At 38.0% G+C, this 20,029-nt stretch overlaps 5 protein-coding genes and 1 long non-coding RNA gene across 8 annotated transcripts; 3 read left to right on the top strand and 3 right to left on the bottom strand.

Moving 5' to 3' along the window:
• Positions 1–425: 425 nt before the first annotated feature.
• Positions 426–2,836, bottom strand: LOC106438730 (beta-glucuronosyltransferase GlcAT14A). Of its 2 annotated transcripts, none has more exons than XM_022716179.2 (5): positions 2,401–2,836; positions 1,693–2,308; positions 1,539–1,614; positions 1,164–1,279; positions 426–1,090 (listed from the first exon to the last, which is right to left on the bottom strand). In XM_022716179.2, exons 2-5 carry the CDS (start codon positions 2,303–2,305, stop codon positions 582–584), a joined length of 1,314 nt encoding a protein of 437 aa, XP_022571900.2. In that variant the 5' UTR covers positions 2,306–2,308; positions 2,401–2,836; the 3' UTR covers positions 426–581. The 2 variants fall into 2 exon arrangements, with proteins under 2 accessions (XP_022571900.2, XP_048632047.1); XM_048776090.1 differs by having other exon boundaries at positions 1,693–2,329; positions 2,401–2,764.
• Positions 2,837–3,098: 262 nt separating this feature from the next.
• LOC125606936 lies at positions 3,099–4,639 on the bottom strand. Its single transcript, XM_048776092.1, has 3 exons — positions 4,413–4,639; positions 4,196–4,300; positions 3,099–4,099 (listed from the first exon to the last, which is right to left on the bottom strand). The coding sequence occupies exons 1-3, from the start codon at positions 4,635–4,637 to the stop codon at positions 3,257–3,259; spliced, it is 1,173 nt and encodes a 390-aa protein (XP_048632049.1). The 5' UTR covers positions 4,638–4,639; the 3' UTR covers positions 3,099–3,256.
• An 890-nt stretch (positions 4,640–5,529) lies between these two features.
• Positions 5,530–8,207, top strand: LOC125606935. Its single transcript, XR_007338183.1, has 6 exons — positions 5,530–6,756; positions 6,849–7,321; positions 7,399–7,478; positions 7,567–7,616; positions 7,725–7,872; positions 7,956–8,207. It is a non-coding gene; the product is annotated as an uncharacterized LOC125606935 (long non-coding RNA).
• Positions 8,208–11,740: 3,533 nt separating this feature from the next.
• LOC106443799 (F-box protein At1g80960-like) lies at positions 11,741–13,774 on the bottom strand. 2 transcript variants are annotated; one of them, XM_048776089.1, is made up of 5 exons: positions 13,689–13,774; positions 13,310–13,528; positions 12,570–13,193; positions 12,300–12,488; positions 11,741–12,172 (listed from the first exon to the last, which is right to left on the bottom strand). In XM_048776089.1, exons 1-5 carry the CDS (start codon positions 13,710–13,712, stop codon positions 11,855–11,857), a joined length of 1,374 nt encoding a protein of 457 aa, XP_048632046.1. In that variant the 5' UTR covers positions 13,713–13,774; the 3' UTR covers positions 11,741–11,854. The 2 variants fall into 2 exon arrangements, with proteins under 2 accessions (XP_048632046.1, XP_013740808.2); XM_013885354.3 differs by having other exon boundaries at positions 11,742–12,175.
• Positions 13,775–16,714: 2,940 nt separating this feature from the next.
• Positions 16,715–17,544, top strand: LOC106443800. Its single transcript, XM_013885356.3, has 2 exons — positions 16,715–16,936; positions 17,010–17,544. The coding sequence occupies exons 1-2, from the start codon at positions 16,835–16,837 to the stop codon at positions 17,406–17,408; spliced, it is 501 nt and encodes a 166-aa protein (XP_013740810.2). The 5' UTR covers positions 16,715–16,834; the 3' UTR covers positions 17,409–17,544.
• An 802-nt stretch (positions 17,545–18,346) lies between these two features.
• On the top strand, positions 18,347–19,109 carry LOC106442030. Its single transcript, XM_013883768.2, has 2 exons — positions 18,347–18,592; positions 18,669–19,109. Exons 1-2 carry the CDS (start codon positions 18,347–18,349, stop codon positions 19,107–19,109), a joined length of 687 nt encoding a protein of 228 aa, XP_013739222.2.
• Positions 19,110–20,029: the final 920 nt, after the last annotated feature.

The following is a 20,029-nucleotide window of genomic DNA, read 5'->3' as shown; positions in this document are numbered from 1 at the left end:
TTGTCTTTCTCGCATTTGGTGCAACAGTTTTTATATATCAAAAGAACAGAAACTCAAAAAACTGAACAGAAAACCAAGCTCCATGTTTTCACAGAACTAAAAAGGTGATTAATAATTAGTGGAGTCCACGTCCAAATCACAATGTCATAGTTACATTCCATCTACATCAAAACGTCTTCCTTGGTCTTTAAACCCTTGACTGGTTCCTAAACACAGCTCACACAATATCTGTTTAGTAATTTACACATTTGTTTCAAACCAGCTCTTAAAATTTTTCTCTAGCTAAATGTCAATCATCTAACCACCACTAATGGTCTATTGTCTCAAAAACAAACGATTTTCTCTGATCTCTGGACTTGTTGACATGAACGACCTAATCTCAAGCTCGTTCAAGAGATACAACTCTACATAAACCTTGATCAATCTGAGCTGAAATTTGTAGCTTTCTACTGTTCTTGCTTTATATTAGAAAATTTTTAGGATACAATGACCGTTTTGTATAACAAAACCTACAAAATCTATTGAGTAAAACACAAAAACAATGTACAGTTTTGAGTTTTGTTTATAATCATTACCTCTCATCATGAACACTGTTTACTTCTGAACTCATCAGATAAAAGCGTCTGAACAAGCTCCTTTAACCTCTCAGCACCAGGTCCTGGTCTCAAAACCGAGTCATTCCCCCTTACAGAGCAAGGATCAGAGCCGTTCTCCGAGCTCCCAACGCACCAAGCACCTGAGGAGAACCTGTGAGTGCGTCCCAAGAGCTCTTTATCAATCTTATCTAACACAGGATCGTTCTTGTGGAACTTTCGAGCAAAGGGGGCTTTGCTTTTGACCATCTTGTCGAAATCCTTCATCGATAGAGAGTTAGGGTGTTGCTTTGGAGGATAGTCCCAAGAAATGTAGTGCAGGTCATGCCCTATAGCCGTGCTTTTAAACTCTTTAGTGTTGCATATGACTGTGTGGAAGTATCCTTCCGGTGAAGATACAAAGTTAGCGTAGTACATCAAGATCGTCCTCGGGAAGTTATCCCACCCCAAGATTGAGTACTCAAGGAAAGACCGAGTCAGAACCACCCATGCTGAGCCTGCAAGATGAAAAGACAAGACATAAGGACACATGCTTATGTAATGTGGAGTTGAAGATGCTAAGTTACTAACCTGTGAACAGCTTAAAAGAAGTGGGGATTGATCTGTGCTGTGTAGTCCAAGCTATTTCAGTTTTCTTTGATAGGTACAAGCCAGGATCAACAATGATTGATTTAGCCCTCTGGTTCCTGCAAGATCACCATGGGAAGCAAAAAGTTTTTTCAATACTTTAGATGCAGGGGTGGTCTTGGACATAGCGAAGTAAAACATTGGCATATAGCCCCCAAAATTTTAAAAATAATTTACATGAACAAAGGGTCCTAAATTTGCAAAAAAAAAAAATAATAATAATAAAATCTTACTAAATTGTTTATAGTCCCTAAAATGACCCCATTAAACAGATGTAATTAACCAATCAGTTGTCACTTTAGTGTGGTTTCTACTTACAGTTTCCACCCGGTGAGCTTCATATGTTCAATGAAGTTCACACTCCTAGACAAGTTTGAGAAGACATACAACAAATCTGCAAGTTCAGTAATAAACAAGTGTCACCACCTTTAAGTACAAAAAGATCAAGATGTCATTTTGAGTTTTAACTAACCATCTTGTGTCACAAGAGGATAATCAGAGGCACTAAGGTTGATGAACCAATCCCAATCCAAGCTCTCCTTAAGCAAAACCGCCACGGCTTGAAGCGTACAAGCGATCATCGTAGGGCCTTTGTAGGTAACAAGATTAGACTGAGACATAACACGAACGTTCTCAACTTCACGGAAAGTAGGATCGCTCTTCACAGACATAGCAAGCTCCAGCCTTTCCTTAGGTGGAGCTTCGAGGTCTAAATGCAGAACGTACTGGTTTCTTGGATGATACACAGCTTGCAAAGTCCTCATCATCCTATGGCTATCACCTTTGGTCCCTGAGATCAGATAAGCCAACCTAGGAAGAACCTCTGATGAATTCGAACTCCGGTTCGAATTCAAAGACTTTCTTAGATGTGATTCTACAAAGTATTCTTCTGAGAGAGTATCAAAAGGTAGTAATAATGGTTCTTCTTCCACATAAGAAGTTTCAAATCCAGCATAGATGACAGCCATTAAGAGAGTAACCGACAAGACCAAGCTTGCAAGAAAAGGGAACATCCATTTCTTGTCTCTAAAAACCCTAAACCCTGAATGTCTGATCCAAATCACCTTCCTATACACTTTCTTCATTCCCTATTTAATGAATGATAAAACCTGATTCAGACAAAACTAACCAAAGTCTTAATCTTTTTGTACAAATAAAGACAAGGGTTGATATAACTTACCAGAAGAACACAAACCCAATAGAGATTCTGCTGGAGAGTTTTATGTCCGAAGCTCCCCTCAAAAGCTAATTAATAGAAGACGGAGAAGTTGATAAGAACACCAACAACCAATGCACCAACCGAACAATAAGAAAAGGGTTTTTAGTACTGTTGATTGCTTTTGGCATGGCAAAGCGAGAAAAAGCTTTGTTTAGTCCTAAGCTGACTCAGATCTAATTTAACTAAATCGAGTTCAAGAAACCCAAACCATGCTTAAAGTTTAAGTCTTTGCATCCTTTCAAAAAAACATAACAAGACAAAGACTGATGCTCCTGCAGATGAAAAGTAAGGGAGAAGCTTCTTTTGAATAAGAATCTTGTATGTATGAAGGGATGATCTTTTTGTATTTAGATTCGCAGTGGTCTGAAGAAGGGAATGAGTAACCGACGCGATGGTAATAAACAAAAGTTTTTTTTTCTTTTTTCTTTTAAAGATTAAAGGGTTTCTTAGTGAGAGATAACTTAAATTGTTGGCAAAACCAATCTGATTTTAATGTTATGTGATTAGCTTAATTAATGTTGACAACGACCTCTTAAAGTAATACAGTACGTTGAAACTGCAGTTCTCTCACACCGACACGCGCGACATGAGCGAGAAGGCGCGTGACCTATGTTCATTTGACCAAGTAGCTCAAAGCGCGTGTAAAAAGGAAGCTTTAAGAGGACAAGAGTGAACTGAAAAGTATTGAAACTGAATCCATCTAAAAGGACAAAGAGTGAACTCTTCCTTGACCAACAAGTCACTAACATATCTATCCGAGCGAGAGAGAGAGAAAGAGATTTAGTGAAAACGCAAAACTTGACAAATCATGTTAAGTTTAATGCTGATGTTGACCTTGGTGAGAAGATGGTCCATCGTTGAACCTCTGAGTCTGCGTTTGAGGCTGAAGTTGCTGCGTCTGTTGATGATTCAGCTGAGACCGTGGTGGTGCTGCTGCTGCATTGGGAGAAGAAGCTTGGCGGTGAATCATATCCAGCGGGTAGACAAAGTGTTGTCCTTGCTGTGCATTAGGAGAAGCTTGGCGGTGAATCATATCTATGGGGAAGTCAAGATGCTCCCTCTTCTGCTGCGGTTGCGGATGATCCATCTCAAGAACTGGTCCAAACACTAGTGCATCATCCAAGGACAATACAAACCTTTGGCGTGGGTTGAACTGGTCATGCAGCGACACAAAGGATCTAGGCTGTCCACTTGGTGATGTCAGAGTAAACATCTGATTACTCCTGAAATGAGGCATCCTCAGGTTCAAATGATTAGCCTCAGGTCTCATGTAAGGATAGTAACGGTACATGGACAAAGCTATTGCATTGAGATGAGGCTGTTCAACGAAATGGGTCTGAGCTGGTTGAAACAAAGGCCTTGGAACAAACGTCTGGTTCAGCAATCCTTCTATATTAGCCAGCTGGTTCACCATTTGGTGCTGGTGATGATCTACAGATGGCGTTAGAATCTGAGGACTCCAAGCAGATGCAAAGCTGTGGTCTCTTATGGACCATCCTGGTTGCTGTGTGGTGACCATCGTTGGAAAAAGTGTACCAAGAGACTGGTTTCGAGCAGTTGTTAATCGCTGTTGCTGCTGAAATGGTGACTGAGTTTCAAGACTATCACTTGAGAACGTTGTTGAGCCATGGTTCACAGTTTGATGATCACCCCTAGTAATCTGATTAAAGATTAGTGACGAGACTAAGGCTTAGCCTAAACCAACATTAATGGCAGAACAAGAAACAGAGCAAAACAGAGACAATAGGGGCTAAACCTGTTCTTCAAGAGCGGTGGAACGATTCTGAGGAGCGAGACGACGTCTCTGATCACATGCAAACGATGTAAAGCCACGTTCCATCGTTTGGTAACTCCTTTGCAACTGATTAAGACTTGGATCATTAGTATGGAACAAGAAACAGAGGAAAACAGAGACGATAGGCTTTAAATCATTTGTGGTTCTTGATCATCACCACCAAGTTTGAAGATTTTACCATTGTCGAATCTTCTTGAGGTTTCTGAATCTCAGCTCCTTCGTCTTCCATAATGAGACTAAGACGAGAACTGATTGAATCGAAATCAAGAAGGCTCTCGCTAGCTTCTTCTCTCTGCTCATCTTCCTCTGTTCGCACTTCTTCTTCGGTGGTTTTCGCTGGATCAGCCTCCTCTGTTTGCACGTCTTCTTCTTTGGCGGGCTTAACAGATGAACACGTAGCCATGGCCAGAGATCAGAAAGATTGAGAGAAGAACCAGCGAACAAGGAAAGTGATAGACACTTATAAAGGCGCGAGAATTTAACAGAACAATGGGTCTTTAATCAACCGTCAAGAAATGTTGGTTTGGTTAGATCGTTAAGGGTTGAAGCATTGGATCTGCTTGGTTTGGTCAAACCCGGTTTACTAGACCTACTTGATTAGAAAGTACAACTAATCTATTTTAGATTGAAAATATCATTATTACAAGCACAATACACAGCTTAAAGAATATACAATCACATAATGACAAGTTCTATGAATTTTCTCAAGAATCAATGCCTCATTTTTAAAGTAGAAGTGACAATTAGAGATCCCTTTTTGGTTTGGTATGGTTTAGTTTGGCTTATTAGACCTCCATTAATATGTAGCAAGTGTAGTTAGTTTCATGAATATCAGAATATGTTACATAAACACAAGTTGTATGATTCATAACTAGTAACTGTACAATGTTTCACACCAAGAATGCAGCACAAAGCAACTTCTACGAGCTTATCATTGATCAATTTACATGAAAAGGGACTCTTGTTGGCTGCATAATCATCTTAATTCTTCTTCCTAAATGAGAGACGATATTTTTTTTTTAAATATCTCTTTCTAAAAAAGTCAAAAAGCTCTTCGTCTCTTCACACAACTAGTCCTCCTAGGTCCTACCATCATTATCCTCTCCGGATACCAATTTTTTTAAGATTGTTCTTGTTTCGTTCGTTGAAGCTTCTAGATTTAATAACTTGCTAACACAAAATCTATATGTGTTCTATATTGGAATTGTTTTTATCGATTTTTTTCTAGTTATTCATACAACAAAACTCACTTGAAATAGAAAAATCCTATTAAAACATAATCTATACTATATTAAAAGGGTTATATGAGCTCCATACAGCATGTCCACGTCATCATAAAAAATCAACCAATGAAAAACAAGCTTTTTGCCACGTCACCTCAGCTTATTAGAAAATGAAAAAAAATTGGATTCTTTCTGTGGAGTCATCTTATTTCGTTTTGGCCCATATTGATTGTACTGTTTCAAAATTGATCGGCACTTCCATAGGATATTAGGGCGATCCATATCCTATCAATCAATATATTCTCCACTCTCATCTCTATGGATTCTTTTCAACTCCCTTTTTTTTCTTTTTTTTTTCATTAATTTTAACCCTAAAACGGGGATCTGAAACAGTACAATCGTCCGGTATACCAGAGAAACGTCGGCTCTAGCTTACAAGGCTTCAACCTCAGTCACAAACAAACAATCTAATAGCAGAGAGGATAATGGTATGAGCAAAAGAAAGCTCGAGAAACTGAGTTCCGACCCCGAATTGAACACCAGCAGTCGGCATTCCGGTGGGCCGCCACTTCACGCTGGGGGGTCCACAACCAGCGCAAGATCCGTCGACAGTTCACCATCATGCTTGATCACCTTCGGAGGAGCCCCGCAGCCGCAAAACGCCGGGATCTGAAGACCCGACTCCAAACCCTAACCGCTTCGAGATCGTCCGTATCGCCATCGTCACACAGGTCTGAGAAATCCGCGCACTACCCCCTTCGTCGTTCCGTTGGAGAGAAGAGACCACGCCTGAAAGGAGAGCAACCAGAAGAACTGCCATCCCCTTTGATGGTCCCGTTGTCGGCGGTCTCTCTTCACAATAGCTCTAGATCCCGATGATCAACTTGTGGTACCGGCTTCTACTCCCTCATCCTCAAAACAGAGCGTGTCAGCCAGAAGATCCGACGAACCACAGGACCGTCGAGCTAACATTGAGGCCCGCCACTACAGAGACCTACCCGGATCTCGGAGAAAAAGGAGGAGTGCCTCCAAATAACGCCAAAACGAAACTGTTCCGACAACGTAGAACGAGATCCGAAAGAGAAAGAGGGGTGGGAGACCGCCGACGAACCAAAAAAGTCGCAGGAAAGCTGAAACTATGACAATGAGATCCACCGGAAAGTCTCCAGTCGTCCTGTATTTTAAAGCCATCTCAGCCGAATCAGAACTACTGCTTTCCAGTGCGTCCTGTGACCTATGTTGTTCTCCCATACCAAAAGATCATCATCCACCAGCGTATTGCCTTCCGGTTCGTACTAGGTTCGTAAGTGAATTTTTTTTGTCTTCTTTTTTCCACACGTTTGAAACGCTCCCATCATACAACACATGAATAACAACCACTTCTTATGCAGATAGCTCTGTCACTGTCTGTTTAACTCTGTAGGATGATGCCGGGCAACATTCAGTTGATTTTTTAAAGAGAATTTATGTTCTTTGACACATGCACATGTTGAGTTTAATGAGTTTGGTGGAAGCTCAATGTTAGCAAAGATGAATTCTACTGGACACCGGCAAATTATATTAAAGAACTTGAGGAAACTATGCTTCAGATTAACATAGATTAACTTGAGGAAACTTGAGGAAACTTGAGGAAACTTCTCTTTATATCCATTTTCTGGGTAAAATCTGGTTTGAGTTATTGAAAAGTCTTTATACTAATGAGAATTTTGCAGCGTCAGGTTATTTATGTTGTGGTGAGGTTACGAAGGGAATCTCTAAGAGTATCTGTTATAAGGAAGAATCATGTTCCTATAAAAGGGCCGTATTATCTGTTGTAGAGAAGACTTTGGACATGGTATATCAGAAGAGTTCATCCCTTAGCAAGGTAGTTTAGTTACCATGTTCATATCGATTTATTTACAGAATTATGGTTCCCATTTATATTATTGTTTCTGTTTGAAGATCAAGTCGCACGTGTTTGCAACAGCGTAGTTATAACATATACCATCATTGATCCCATTGCTTGGCTTGCAAAGTTAAAGGTGTGCTCTAGATATTTATATAGTAATAGTTGAACTATAAAAACAATGTTAAGACTCATATCTCACTCTAATTATTATTCTTTTGCAGCCCTTATCAATTTTATCTTGAACCACCAACTTTTATTGGAAACACGTACGGTATGTTACAAGCTGCTGATACATTTTATTTGATTTCATTAGTTCACATATTAGGACGAAACAGGCTTGAGATTAACGTACTGTGTGACATGCATCTTTGTGAAACAGCCTGAGAGGCTTTTCTAAAGGAATTAGTTAGGTGTCTGTAGTGAAGCTTTCGCTACAAGTTGTAGCCTACAATTAGGCCTGGAGCTGCTCCAACGGCTCCTGATATGCGAGTTAGACTATCTCAGATAGAGACTGACTTCCTAACCAGGTCGGTTATTTTCCTTTACTGTTTAAACCATCATGGAATCCATTTGGTTATCTTATCATTTTCGTGTGATTCCTTCTTTGCAGAGATTAATGAAGGGTCAAAACAATAAGGATGATTCTAAGGGTTCACGATGATTTTTTTATTTTTTTAAAGTTTTAACTTTTAAAGCGATATGTATTCATTTCTTATGATTACATAATTGAGCTTATAAGGTCTATCATACACTCTGATGCCAAATTACAAATATCATCTGGTTTATGAAAATTAAGCTTACCAGTTTTAGGAAGATACAAGTATTGTTTTATATATGAAAATATTTTTGGGTTCGCACAAAAGTAAGCTCAAAGGTTTTGTTACTCTTTAACATGTTTCTCCCAAGAAACATAGGATCGGAGCTCTTTGCGTTTGCATCATCATGATTTCCTCCCCTCTACCACATGTAATGTTATAGAGAACAATTGAATTAAGTAAAAAAAAACAAATATAATTTGAAACCAACTAAAATATTATTTATACATCCGTCACGTTTTATATACACATTTCTCTGAAATACTTTTTTGGCATGAATTACTATATTTTCCAGAATAGAAATCGAGAAATACAGTGTTCTTCTCACATAATGACATTATTTTATAAGAAACATAAGCTAATTCTTCAATATAAAATAGTCTTAATAGAAAGACAATCCTCTCACATAATTCTACTTAAGTTTTTGTCACAAAAATAGTCTAAAAAAATAACCAAAATAGCTTTTTTTATTTTGAAAATTTTAATATTTATTTTTCATTATTTTAAATTTGAAACCTTATCCCCAAAACTCCACCATTTAACTCTAACTCTAAATCTACATTAATTAATCCTAGGGTAAAAATGTGTGTTTTACCATTTAATAAAACTTATTTTGATCATTTTTTTCATTGAGACCTATTTTGTGATAAAAACTTAAAAACAACTATTTTAGAGAAATTCTCTTAATAGAATATTAAATTTGAACTAATATCTCAATAGTATATTCCGTTAGTAATGTGTTCTACAAATATAAATTTAATATAGTCTTATGTTTTAATATAATAGATATAACTGAAAATTACCTCAAATCAAAAAGCATACTAGAATCAATATAAGGATGTACATGGTACGTAGTAGGAGAGGAATATTTTTAAAAATAAAAACCTACTAATAATTATATCACAATAATAAACAAACTACAAAGACAAGGGCTAAAACAAAAACAAAACAAAACAAAAATATAGCTAAACATATAAAAAGCCTAGAGGAAACACATAAACGAAAAAACTAAAAACCAAAGATAATTAAATACTTAGGAAAAACAACTGAAAACTATGAACCTCCAAAACTGAGAAATTAAAAAAAAAAAGATATTGTAGCCCTAAGACACAATTGAAAAGTATGTAAAAAAAGAAAAGTTTAATGAATTTTTTTTTATCATAGTTTCACATTCGAGTGGTTAACTATATAAGATGAAAAACAAATACTTTCATTATTGCACATTGAATAACGAAAATAAAAATAATTCTGATAACGATCATTAATCCCAAATTATGAAAGATTAGAGATCCATATTACTTGATATCTCTTAAAAAAATCATAGTGCAAGATAATTAGTCATAACTCCAGAAACATTTTTAGCAAAAAAAAACTCCAGAAACATAATTTAAAGTTTCAAATGAAAATTAAGAAAACAAATACAGGAAATAGATACCACGTAGAAAGTCAACAAATATCAACGACTAAGAAAAAATAACACCAAACTCAGTGTGTTAATGATGCAAATCATTTTTTATTTAAAGAATTGTAAGTACATTTTACGATAGCAAAATATGTCGTATAGACTACATTGTGTTAGCAAATCATATTCCAAATTCATAAGAACCAAAGGAAAATATTGAAATTTATAAAACCAGTAAATATTTATAAAGAATATAAATCAAACAAAACAATCCACATAATAGTATAAATGATAAATTAGCAAATTTAAAATATATAACCGCGCGTAGCGCGGTAAAATCCCTAGTAATTTCTTAGAAGGGACCGGAAGTCCAAGGCCGGGTGTCTGAATAGAGGCACATAAAGCATGTACTTGGACCGTACAGATATATATATATATTTAAAGGGCCAATAATAACACAAAATTTACATTAGTTTTACTGGTAAGAACACCTGGATAGCATAAGGAGTGCAGAGTTTGAATTACTAGACTGCATTTTCAGCCTTTTTTTCTAAAGTTTGAATTACTAGCTTCTGTTTGCATCTTAAAAACTCATAAAAATCTATTCTCTTTGTTTGTTTGCAATCTTCAGGGTTTTGAATCATCTGAGACTAGATCTTAGCAATCGGTTCCAAAAGCTGTTAACATATATTAAACAAAATTCGATTTAAAAAACTCTCAACTTGTGAAAATGTTAGTTTTCAAAATCTCTGAGTTTTAAACCGACTTTAGCCAAATCGAAGCAGCCTTAACCCGTTGAGTGTCTACTCTCAGCAGAGACGGACGCCGAAGTGGTCGTAACTAATCTCAGAGAGAATATGCTCAACTCATCACTATTGATGTATTTGTTGAGGAAAGAAAAAAAAAAGGAAATTCTTTCTCGAGTATTTTTTTTTAATTAAATCAGAAGAAGAAGAAAATAAATGACTTCTTACAAAACACATAGTTAAACAGGTACATACGGTGCAAACAAGAAGCAAAACAAACAAGGATTAGGCAACGAGTATCCCCAATCCACTTAGGGAAATAAGGGAAATTGAAATAGAAACTGAAACAAAAGCGCTCCCATAATCGGTGCTCGATAGCGCACAGTGGTTGGTCACAGAATGTTGCACCCAGCGTCCTCCCTCCTCATCTGCTCTTCCATATTCCTACGCATTTGCTCGTTCATCTGATTTAAATGTTCCTGCATTTCCCTTTTTTCACCGTTGCCCTGCTCCAGCGATTTTTCTCTTTGCTCAAAGAGCTGCTGCTGCGATTTCTCTTTCAGCTCAAAGAGCTTCTCCTGTGCTTCCGCAGCCATTTTGATTTGTTTCTCCATCTGAAAATACCAAAAAAAAAAAAGTTGATGTAGCAGTTATCTTTTTTTTTTTGGAACACTGTAGCAGTTATCTATGTAGGTAATTTTAGACCTATTGTCTCTGTTTTGCTCTGCTTCCAGTTCTGTTACTAATGTTGGATTATGTTAGCCTTAGTCTCTTCACTAATAATTCAAATCTTTAATCAATTTCCTAGGAGTGATTATCAAACTGTGAACCGTGGTACACTTTTTCCAACGATGTTGACCACAAAGCAACCAGGATGGTTCACAGCTATGCATCTGGGTCGGGTCCTAACGCTGCAGCTTGGAGTTGGAGACCTCAGATTATAAGACCAACTCACCAGTACACAATGGCTAAACAGCTGGCTAATATAGAAGGATTACAGAACCAGACGTTTGTTCCAAGGCCTTTATTTGGTCCAGCTCAGACCTATTTCGTTCAACAACCTCATCTCAATGCAATAGCTTTTTCCATGTACCGTTATTATCCTTACATGAGACCTGAGGCTAATCATTTGTTCAAGAGTGATCAGATGTTTTACTCTGACATCACCAAGTGGACAGCCAAGATCCTTTTTGTTACTGCATGACCAGTTCCTAGAGCCATCACTCTGTGTTTTGTTATTCTTGTTTCTTGTTCCACAAGTTTTCACTAGTTTGATTCTTCTGATGAATCCCTTTGGTATCCTATGTCACCAACAATAAGTTCTAAGATTTCTAGTTGGGTTCTCTCGAAGAATGTGTGCTACTGATCTTAAAACAAAAGAATCAGTTCCAAAAAATGGCTCAAAGAAGAAGATTTCACTAAGAAGAATCAATTTTGATGCATTGCAGTCATAGCGAAAGAAGAACAAGTTCGTAGCATTCACAAAAAAAAAGTGTAACAAATCTTCAAAATTAGGTTGAACAAGTTTGACCTAAATTAAACTCTATCAGAAACAATGAATGGTAAGTTCCCTTTCATCTTCTGTTTGAAGTGCTTCAAGCTTGACCACTGCTGCTTCTATCTCCAACTTCTTCCTTGCAGGCAAGGAAGACGTTTTGATCATCATCTTATCTACCACCGTCCCTTGTTTGATCAAACACGACGCAAAGGCAAACTCTTCCTCTGAACCGCTGAAGTTATTCATCCACACAGTTTTCACACGGAATTTGGCACTGGGGAATGCATCTTTGTTAATATTATCCTTCCAAAACTTCTTATGCCAAGACTCACTGTTTTCTTCTGTGGTAGTAGCATCGTTGTAATCCTTCTGCACAACATACCAAATAACGTTCCATTAAAGCAAATTTAGACTTGGTAGTCAAGGCACTGGTGTCTTCTTCAACTTTAAAGCAAGCAAACAAGCATGAATCAATGTACATATATATACATACCTTAAAAATGATCTCAAGCCCCATCATTTTACGAGTCCACAGACGTAGGACTTGTCGTAATCTCTCCACTTGTGTCTGATTCCTTAAATCTACACTCACCGACATGGATGCAGCCATAATTGCAACCGATCTAAAAAACGGACGAGGTATGTTGTTCATAAATTCTTCATGCACAATGCTGTTTTCCTCCTGAATAAAAACTATGTCAAACTCAAAATCAAATACCTTAACAATGTACATATATTCAACTTACTTAGTCTAAACTCATACCTTTGATATGTTGTAGCTCATGTGAGGCACAAACCTCCCTGGAGCCCAAAAGTTCCTATCAAATTGGAGTTTGGGGGACCGGAGGAAAAATCCATCCCTCCCAAAAGAAGCATCTTCGATGATGAGAATATCTAGACTGGTAGCTGACACTTGGATACCATCAATGTAATGCATAGCCTGCACATGCAAAACTTTCAATGTGTTGTTCTCAATCTTCAAAGGAACCCCACTTTTGTTGTCGACGCAAACGATGTCTAGTACAAGCACCTCCAGAGAGGGGCAAGATGTGAGTACCCGGTTAAAGACTCCAACCTCGGGGGCAGTGATTAATACAAGTTTGAGGGTCTTAAGATTCGAGCAGTTTATCAAAGGATGTGAGCTTCTGAGAATGTATGAACTTAGAGAGAGTGACGTAAGGCTCGGGTGAGAGAATGAGTTTGTGGGAATGTCAAAGATTTTATTTGTTGGATTCTGACAAAGAAAATCGTTGGTAAGTGTAAGAACCTTTGTGTGTTTCACGCAAGTCACTGATTGGATCCAAGTATTAAGAATTCCAGTTACACCGTGGTATGGGAAGTGGTTGATTACACAACTCTCTAGATGTCCACGGTGATTGTTTATAACCTGAAACCATAAAAAGCATGTAAGATACTAATAAGCAGAAAAAACTAATAAGATACTAATAAGCATGTAAGATACTAATAAGCAGAAAAAACTGATTAGAAAAAAGGAAAGACAACCTTAGTAATCAATATATCAACTCGATTCAAACTATCACGCAGCTCTGTGGAATTAATAATTCGTGGAATGTCGAAGACAAGATGAGACAATTGCTTCCAAACATGTTCCCATCGTTTCGAAACAACACTCGTCCTTATGGCTTCTTCTGTGGAAAGTCTTGATAATATCAAGAGCAATACATCATTCGGGAGTTTGCTGATATTATCAACATCTTTCACCTGATCAGATGATAACAATAGACGAAGTAATTGGTTAGAATACTTTTGATGTTTGCAGTTTTAATTTCATTATGCGTAATTAAACCCATACATGTTTTTTTTTCTATTAAAATCGACGAAAACGATATCACTCAAATTTGCTAATCCAATCAAATATTACCTGCGCAGATGATGATCTCTCCATATGTGAATATTCACAGTTTTGAAGCCTGTAGCTTTTACTTGTTTCAAAACCTAAGATTCTCAGACGACAGAAAACAAAAAGAAATTTATTTGTTTCGTACAACTTTTTCTCCTTTTATTTCAATGTCTTGGGCCAAATCATAATAAGGCCCAAATAAGACAGCCGACTACGACCTCTTTAAAGTAATACGTTGGAACGGAAGTTCTCTTACACCGACACGCGCGACATGAACAAGAAGGCCCGTGACTGTCTGATTGATGTCCATTTGACCAAGTGCCTATAATACAAAGTGGGTACTGTAATAAAAAGAAGCTTTAAGAAGACTGGGAAGACTATCTATTTTCCCTGGTAACTATCATTTAACACTATAACTCAAACACCTTGTAAAAAACATTTTTTTTCTGTTTTCGAATTAATTTAACATTCAATTCAAAAAAATAAAACTATGACCTAGTGGCTAATGCTAGATGTTAATTTGACTAAGTCTGAAGTTGAATAAGTCTAGCTAGCTTTTAGGAAGTTGTTTATGTTTTGTAGTTGAGTAGTTGTGTAATGGCCTACTCTTATCTTATTTCCTACTTTCTCCGTTTAGTTGCTTTACTTGTTGCCAAGCTTCTATAAAAGCTTGTGTACTCTTCTTTGTGAAATACAACGCATTATCAGACTATATTTCCTTTATCTCGTATCAGAGCGAAACAAAACGTGAGTGTTTGAGAGGAAAAACATCACAAAGAAGATGACAGGCGCTGGACGCTTTTCTACACCCGCTGTTCCTAAATTTGATGGAGACTACGATCACTGGAGTTTGATCATGGAGAATCTTCTCCGATCCAGGGAATACTGGAGTATTATCGATCCAGGATTGAAGATCTGAGAAGAATTGAAGCGCCGAGCCCTGTGCAACAACAATCCCTCAATGAAGCAAAACTCAAAGAACTCAAAGCAAAGAACTACCTCTTTCAGTCAATCGACAAGACCACGCTGAAGACAATAACCCAAAAGGAGACGGCCAACCAGCTGTGGGACTCAATGAAGGTTAAACACCAAGGGAATGCTAGGGTGAAGCGAGCTCAATTGCAGAGGCTGAGGAGAACCTTTGAGACACTGGAGATAAAGATTGGTGAGAAGGTATCTGGATACGTTGCTAGAGTTATGGAGACAACCAATGATATGAGAAACTGTAAAGAGATCATTGAAGATGTCAAGGTTGTTGAGAAGATACTCCAGAGCCTCACAGAAAAACTTCAACTTTGTGATATGTTCAATTGAGGAATCCAAGGACATTGATAGTCTCTCGGTGGATGAACTGCAGGCGTCTCTACAGATTCATGAGGGCAAAGTGACTGAGCAACGAAGTGAAGAACAGGTTCTTCAAGTGGATAATGAGCCAAGGTATGGTAGAGGAAGATGAAAATGGAATCCTCAGAGAGGAGGAAGCAGTTATCGTGGACGAGGAAGAGGTCGATCATTTGTGAATCGATCAGCCATCAACTGCTTTAGATGTCGTAAACTGGGTCATTACCAGTTTGAGTGCACTAGCCTGGAGAAGAAAGCAAACTATGTGGAGTTTGACGAGGAAGAAGAGTTACTCTTAACGGCACACGCTGATTTGAGTAATGCTGAGGGCAAAGGGGTTTGGTTTCTAGACTCTGGATGCTCTAACCACATGACAGGAGAGAAGTCATGGTTCTACGAACTGGATGAAGGGTTCAAACACTCGGTTCGGTTGGGAAATAGTGCAAAAATGATGGTACAAGGAAAAGGAAACGTTAGGTTCGAAGTAGAAGAGATAAATCAAAATGGTAATTGACGTATACTATGTGTCGAACCTGACCAATAACCTGCTGAGCATTGGACAGTTGCAGGAGAAGCATCTGACAATCCTGATTAAGAACAATGTGTGCAAGATCTTCAATCAACAGAAAGGTCTGATTGTAGAAACACACATGACCATGAATCGTAAGTTCTTAGTGTATACTAAGAAGAAACCAGCACTTGGAAATTGTCTCACAGTGGAAGAAAAAGATTTGAGACAATACGTTGAAGCTGAAGGTCTCTCTCACACCGACACGCGCGACATGGACGAGAAGACGCGTTGCAGATGTTCATTATTTGACCAGCGCGTGTTACATGAAATGGGTAATGTAAAAAGGGAAGCTTTAAGGGGACTATAGTCTATATTTAGAGTGCACTTTCAGTCTTTCATAGAGGTAAGTATTGAAACTGAATCCATCTAATGCTATTCAAAAGGACAAGAGAGAACTCTTCCTTGACCAATAAGTCAATAACATATGACTTTCTAGTTATCAAAATCAATGTGAGTTTGTTGTTGCAATGTCAAGAATCTGTTTTCTTACGACGGCTTAGGCTAAGGTTGCTGCTGATTTTGACACTGGTGAGAAGATTGAGAAGACTTCCATGCCGTGGAAGAGACTAAGGGTAACCCAATCCAACATTAATAACAGAACAAGAAGCAGAGCAAAACAGATACAATAGGCTTAAACCTGTTCTTCAAGAGGCATGACATTTGAGCGCCAGAGCTATTTGGAGGAATAAGTAAGACGATGGTTCTGACACATGCAAACGATGTGATGCCACGTTCCTATAGAGATGAAGGCTGAACCATTTATAAGTCAATTGTATGTGCTTAGGCTCGGCTAAAACATTACGCTCATGAATATTGATCTGGCTTCATATTCATAAGACTCTTATAATAAAAAGAAAAGAAAAAAAAAAAGGCTAGAAGTTGTCCTCGTAACTGAATCATTATTACAAGAAAGAGTATTTTATTTGGATTATGAAGACCGCAATGATGCATGCATATATACTCTTTTTTTTTGGGCAACGATGCATGCATATATACAAGAACTGAAAAATGTTGGAAGAGACTATACTTAAACAGAATCTTTCATGATGCTTACAATGGGCCCCGCGTAACAAATCATCTGTGACGTGGAACAGTTGCATTTAACTTCTATTTATTATCAGCCAAGCGAGAGAGAGAGAGATATATAGATATCTTATTGCTTTCTCTAACAAAGAAGTCAAAAAAGCTAATAGAAGTTATCGGTTTATTTCTCTTCCACTCGACATCGACAACGACTCCGCACTTTCTCTTATCCATGGAAGGCAAGATTTTCAATGGAGGTGCTGTGGGTATTCTCGAAGAACTGATAGAAAGTGCAGAGGAAGAAGTGCTTTTGGCTTCTTGCCGCTTGATTAAGGTATGGTTTCTTTTTTTTTTGTTTCTTGGATTCTAAGAAGGGTTTGATTCCACCAAATTTTTTCTTTCTTCAGCTATATCCTGAGTTAAAGCACTGTGTCGGCCTAGAAACAATCATGGGCTGCCTTCCTTTTGAGAAGTTTGTTGAAGCTTGCAAAGACCCTCAAGACGAAACCAACGAGATGAGAGCCAAGACGCTTCACAAGATTTGGAACAGACAGACTGCTTCTTCATCTACAGGGTTTCCAGACGATGTGCATCAGCTTTTGATCGTGAAATCAAACTATGGTGATCATCTCTACGAAACCATCCTTAAAGGTTTCCGGGAGGCTAGAGTTGCTTTGAAGATAGGGTACTATGTAAAACCTTGGAACTTGGAGGCAAGTAGAGAAGCAAGTCTACAAGAAACTGTGGATAAAGTTCGGACCATCGCTCATCGGAGGAGGAGAAACGTTATCCGCAGGGATGATTGAATCCGTTCTTGAATCTTGGCTTTCGTGTAGGGTTTTCTTGTTTTTATGTGTGTTTGGACTGTGCCCTTCTGGTGCCTTTGTTGGGCCTTTTGTTTATCTTGGCCTGATTTGATGAATGACATTCGGTTTTATCAGATTTGAATATATTTCTTGGATTACAGATTATGAACGAACCACTCTCTTTTTATTACTCTTTGACGAAAACGGCGAAGTAACATTTTAAAGAAAGAAACTCAGACTGAGAAACTCAACTCAACCCAAGAAGCAGAGCAAAACAGATACAATAGGCTTAAACGTGTTCTTCAAGAGGCAAAGGCATCATCACTTGAGACATTAGAGAGCCAGAGATATTTGGAGGAATAAGACGACGGTGTTGATGATTTATTTGAGGCTATGGTGCTGATGCTGCTGCATTGGGAGAAGCTTGGCGGTGAATCATATCTATGGGGAAGTCAAGATGTTGTCTCTGCTGCATGTGTCAAGGATCCATGGCGTGGAAGAGACTAAGGCTAACCTAATCCAACATTAATAACAGAACAAGAAGCAGAGCAAAACAGAGACGATAGGTCTAAACCTGTTCTCCAAGGATATTTGGAGGAATAAGTAAGACGATGGTTCTGGTCACATGCAAACGATTTAAAGCCACGTTACATCGTTTGATAACTATGTTGCATCTGATTAAGACTTGGAGCATCAGAACAGAGCAAAAAACAGAGACAAGCGTAAACTCTAGTCACTTGTGGTTGTTGATCATCACAAAGTATAAAGTTTTGCCATTGTTTGGGCCGAATACGAATAAGGCCCAAATAAGGTACCGACTAATCAAAGAAGTCTCATCCTTCTTCTTTTAAGTATCACGTTCTCTTTTCAAATCTGCCATCGTCTCTGTCTCCCTTTTAAAGCTCTGCCATCGTCTCTGTTTAAAACTCTGTTCAAGAATGGATCATGATCAAGAAGCGGTACCAGAGGTGGAGAAAGCAGTCATTGTGGAACAAAATGCTGATGAAAGACGTGGTTACGTGATCACGCTCCAGGGTGATGATGAAGAAGCGGTACCAGAGGTGGAGAAACGTGTAATCATAGAAGAGGATGTTGCTGGCAGGCGTTCTTACTTGATCACACTTGAAGACAAACTGGATCAAGAACAAGAAAAACTACTATTGGCATCATGTTCTCTAGTTAAGGTAAGTGTTGATCATGCAACGCTTTAGATTTATCCGATTACGGTAATGATGATGATGACCAATGTATATTTGCTAGATTTACCCATCCCTTGATGATGATGAGTATGCTGGCATTGAAAGAAGCATGGGGTGGATGGATTTTCAGAAGTTCTATCACAATTGCTTGAGTCACAAGGAATCTGAAGAAGAAACTGAAGAGGAAACTCTCGCTAGAGCCCACCAACTAAGAAATCTCTGGATTGGTAAGATGACCTCAGCCTATGATGTGCCAGAAGAGGAACGTGGAGATGTACCGTTTAAACCCTACAACGTCGATGATCTAGAGGCGGTAAAAGAAACATTCGGAGAAGATCTATATCGTACAATACGTAAAGCTTTCCGCGAGGTACGTGTGGCGTTCAAGACTGGGGTTGACTACAAGCCATGGAACAGAGGAGAGGGAAGAGAAGCGACGCTAAATGAACTCTTGGACGCGCTTCCGAAGGTAGCTCGACCGCCTACTCATCGCCGTCGTTAAGTTTACCGGCGATGTTCTTGAATTTCGAGTCTTAGGGTTCTTTTATTTTGGACTGGGCTTTCATTGCCTTTTGTTCGGCCTTTACTTTTTTTTTATGGTTTGATTTGATACCAAAGCCGAACACAATTTGGTACGGTTTCGGTTTAGGTTTAAATAGTCAGGTTTATAAACCAACCATCGTTTGTTTGTAACAAGGGCCTCACTTTAATCTGATATTAGAAACAGAGAGACTAATTCAAGATTCACAAAGGAAAACAAACTTCAAACCTAACAAATCATTGTAGATTCAAAGGCAAGCACATTGTTCAATTCACATGAAAATGGCCTCTTATGGGGGAAAACGTCAAAAATCATGAATTTACCAAAATTATCCAAAAACCTCATCTCACAAACACACTGTTTCGGTTCCTTCCGGGTTCGGTTCGAATCGTATTATAAACAATGTTCGAAATCGCCCAAAATACTTTTAAAAACTTAAAAAATGACAAAAAAATATTTAAAACATTCACAAATCTAATTAAAAACTAGTTCAACTAACTGAACTAACTAAAAAGTATTCAAATATAAATTAACATTAAAAATACCCTAAAACATCTAAATTATCTTACTTAACATATATAAAAATAGTAACATATTTAACTAATTTTAAATATTTTTTGAATCCTATTTTAGATTTCAGTTCGGATTGTAACCAAACACTAAAGTACCAAACCCTTAAATGCCATTGGAATATTTTTGTATATCAGTTCGGATTGGATTTCATTATTTTTGGTTCGTGTTAAGGTAGGTAGGGACTTCAGTTTGGGGTAAAAACGTCGGGCCTATGCATGGGGGTGAAAAAATATTGGATTCATCCTGAGAATAATCTGATATTCTTTTGGATAATGCAATGGATGATGCTGATATTGGTTTGGTGGAGA

Source organism: Brassica napus, chromosome A3, assembly GCF_020379485.1.
Source record: "Brassica napus cultivar Da-Ae chromosome A3, Da-Ae, whole genome shotgun sequence".
Classification (NCBI taxonomy): Eukaryota; Viridiplantae; Streptophyta; class Magnoliopsida; order Brassicales; family Brassicaceae; genus Brassica; species Brassica napus.
Note: the sequence above shows the minus strand (reverse complement) of the source record. Positions and strands in the feature narration are given on the sequence as shown.

Coding starts and splice junctions, on each gene's coding strand:
- LOC106438730 (XM_022716179.2), bottom strand. CDS start 2,305: ATGAAGAAAGTGTATAGGAAGGTGATTTGGATCAGACATTCAGGGTTT. Junction 1,615..1,692: donor TCCTCTTGTGACACAAGATG/GTTAGTTAAAAC, acceptor CTGAACTTGCAG/ATTTGTTGTATGTCTTCTCA. Junction 1,280..1,538: donor AAGCTCACCGGGTGGAAACT/GTAAGTAGAAAC, acceptor GTGATCTTGCAG/GAACCAGAGGGCTAAATCAA.
- LOC106443799 (XM_013885354.3), bottom strand. CDS start 13,712: ATGGAGAGATCATCATCTGCGCAG. Junction 12,489..12,569: donor TGAGCTACAACATATCAAAG/GTATGAGTTTAG, acceptor GTTTTTATTCAG/GAGGAAAACAGCATTGTGCA. Junction 12,176..12,299: donor GGCTTGAGATCATTTTTAAG/GTATGTATATAT, acceptor TATGTTGTGCAG/AAGGATTACAACGATGCTAC.
- LOC125606936 (XM_048776092.1), bottom strand. CDS start 4,637: ATGGCTACGTGTTCATCTGTTAAGCCCGCCAAAGAAGAAGACGTGCAA. Junction 4,301..4,412: donor CTCAAGAAGATTCGACAATG/GTAAAATCTTCA, acceptor AGTCTTAATCAG/TTGCAAAGGAGTTACCAAAC. Junction 4,100..4,195: donor CCACCGCTCTTGAAGAACAG/GTTTAGCCCCTA, acceptor ATCTTTAATCAG/ATTACTAGGGGTGATCATCA.
- LOC106442030 (XM_013883768.2), top strand. CDS start 18,347: ATGGATCATGATCAAGAAGCGGTACCAGAGGTGGAGAAAGCAGTCATT. Junction 18,593..18,668: donor CATCATGTTCTCTAGTTAAG/GTAAGTGTTGAT, acceptor TATATTTGCTAG/ATTTACCCATCCCTTGATGA.
- LOC106443800 (XM_013885356.3), top strand. CDS start 16,835: ATGGAAGGCAAGATTTTCAATGGAGGTGCTGTGGGTATTCTCGAAGAA. Junction 16,937..17,009: donor CTTCTTGCCGCTTGATTAAG/GTATGGTTTCTT, acceptor TTCTTTCTTCAG/CTATATCCTGAGTTAAAGCA.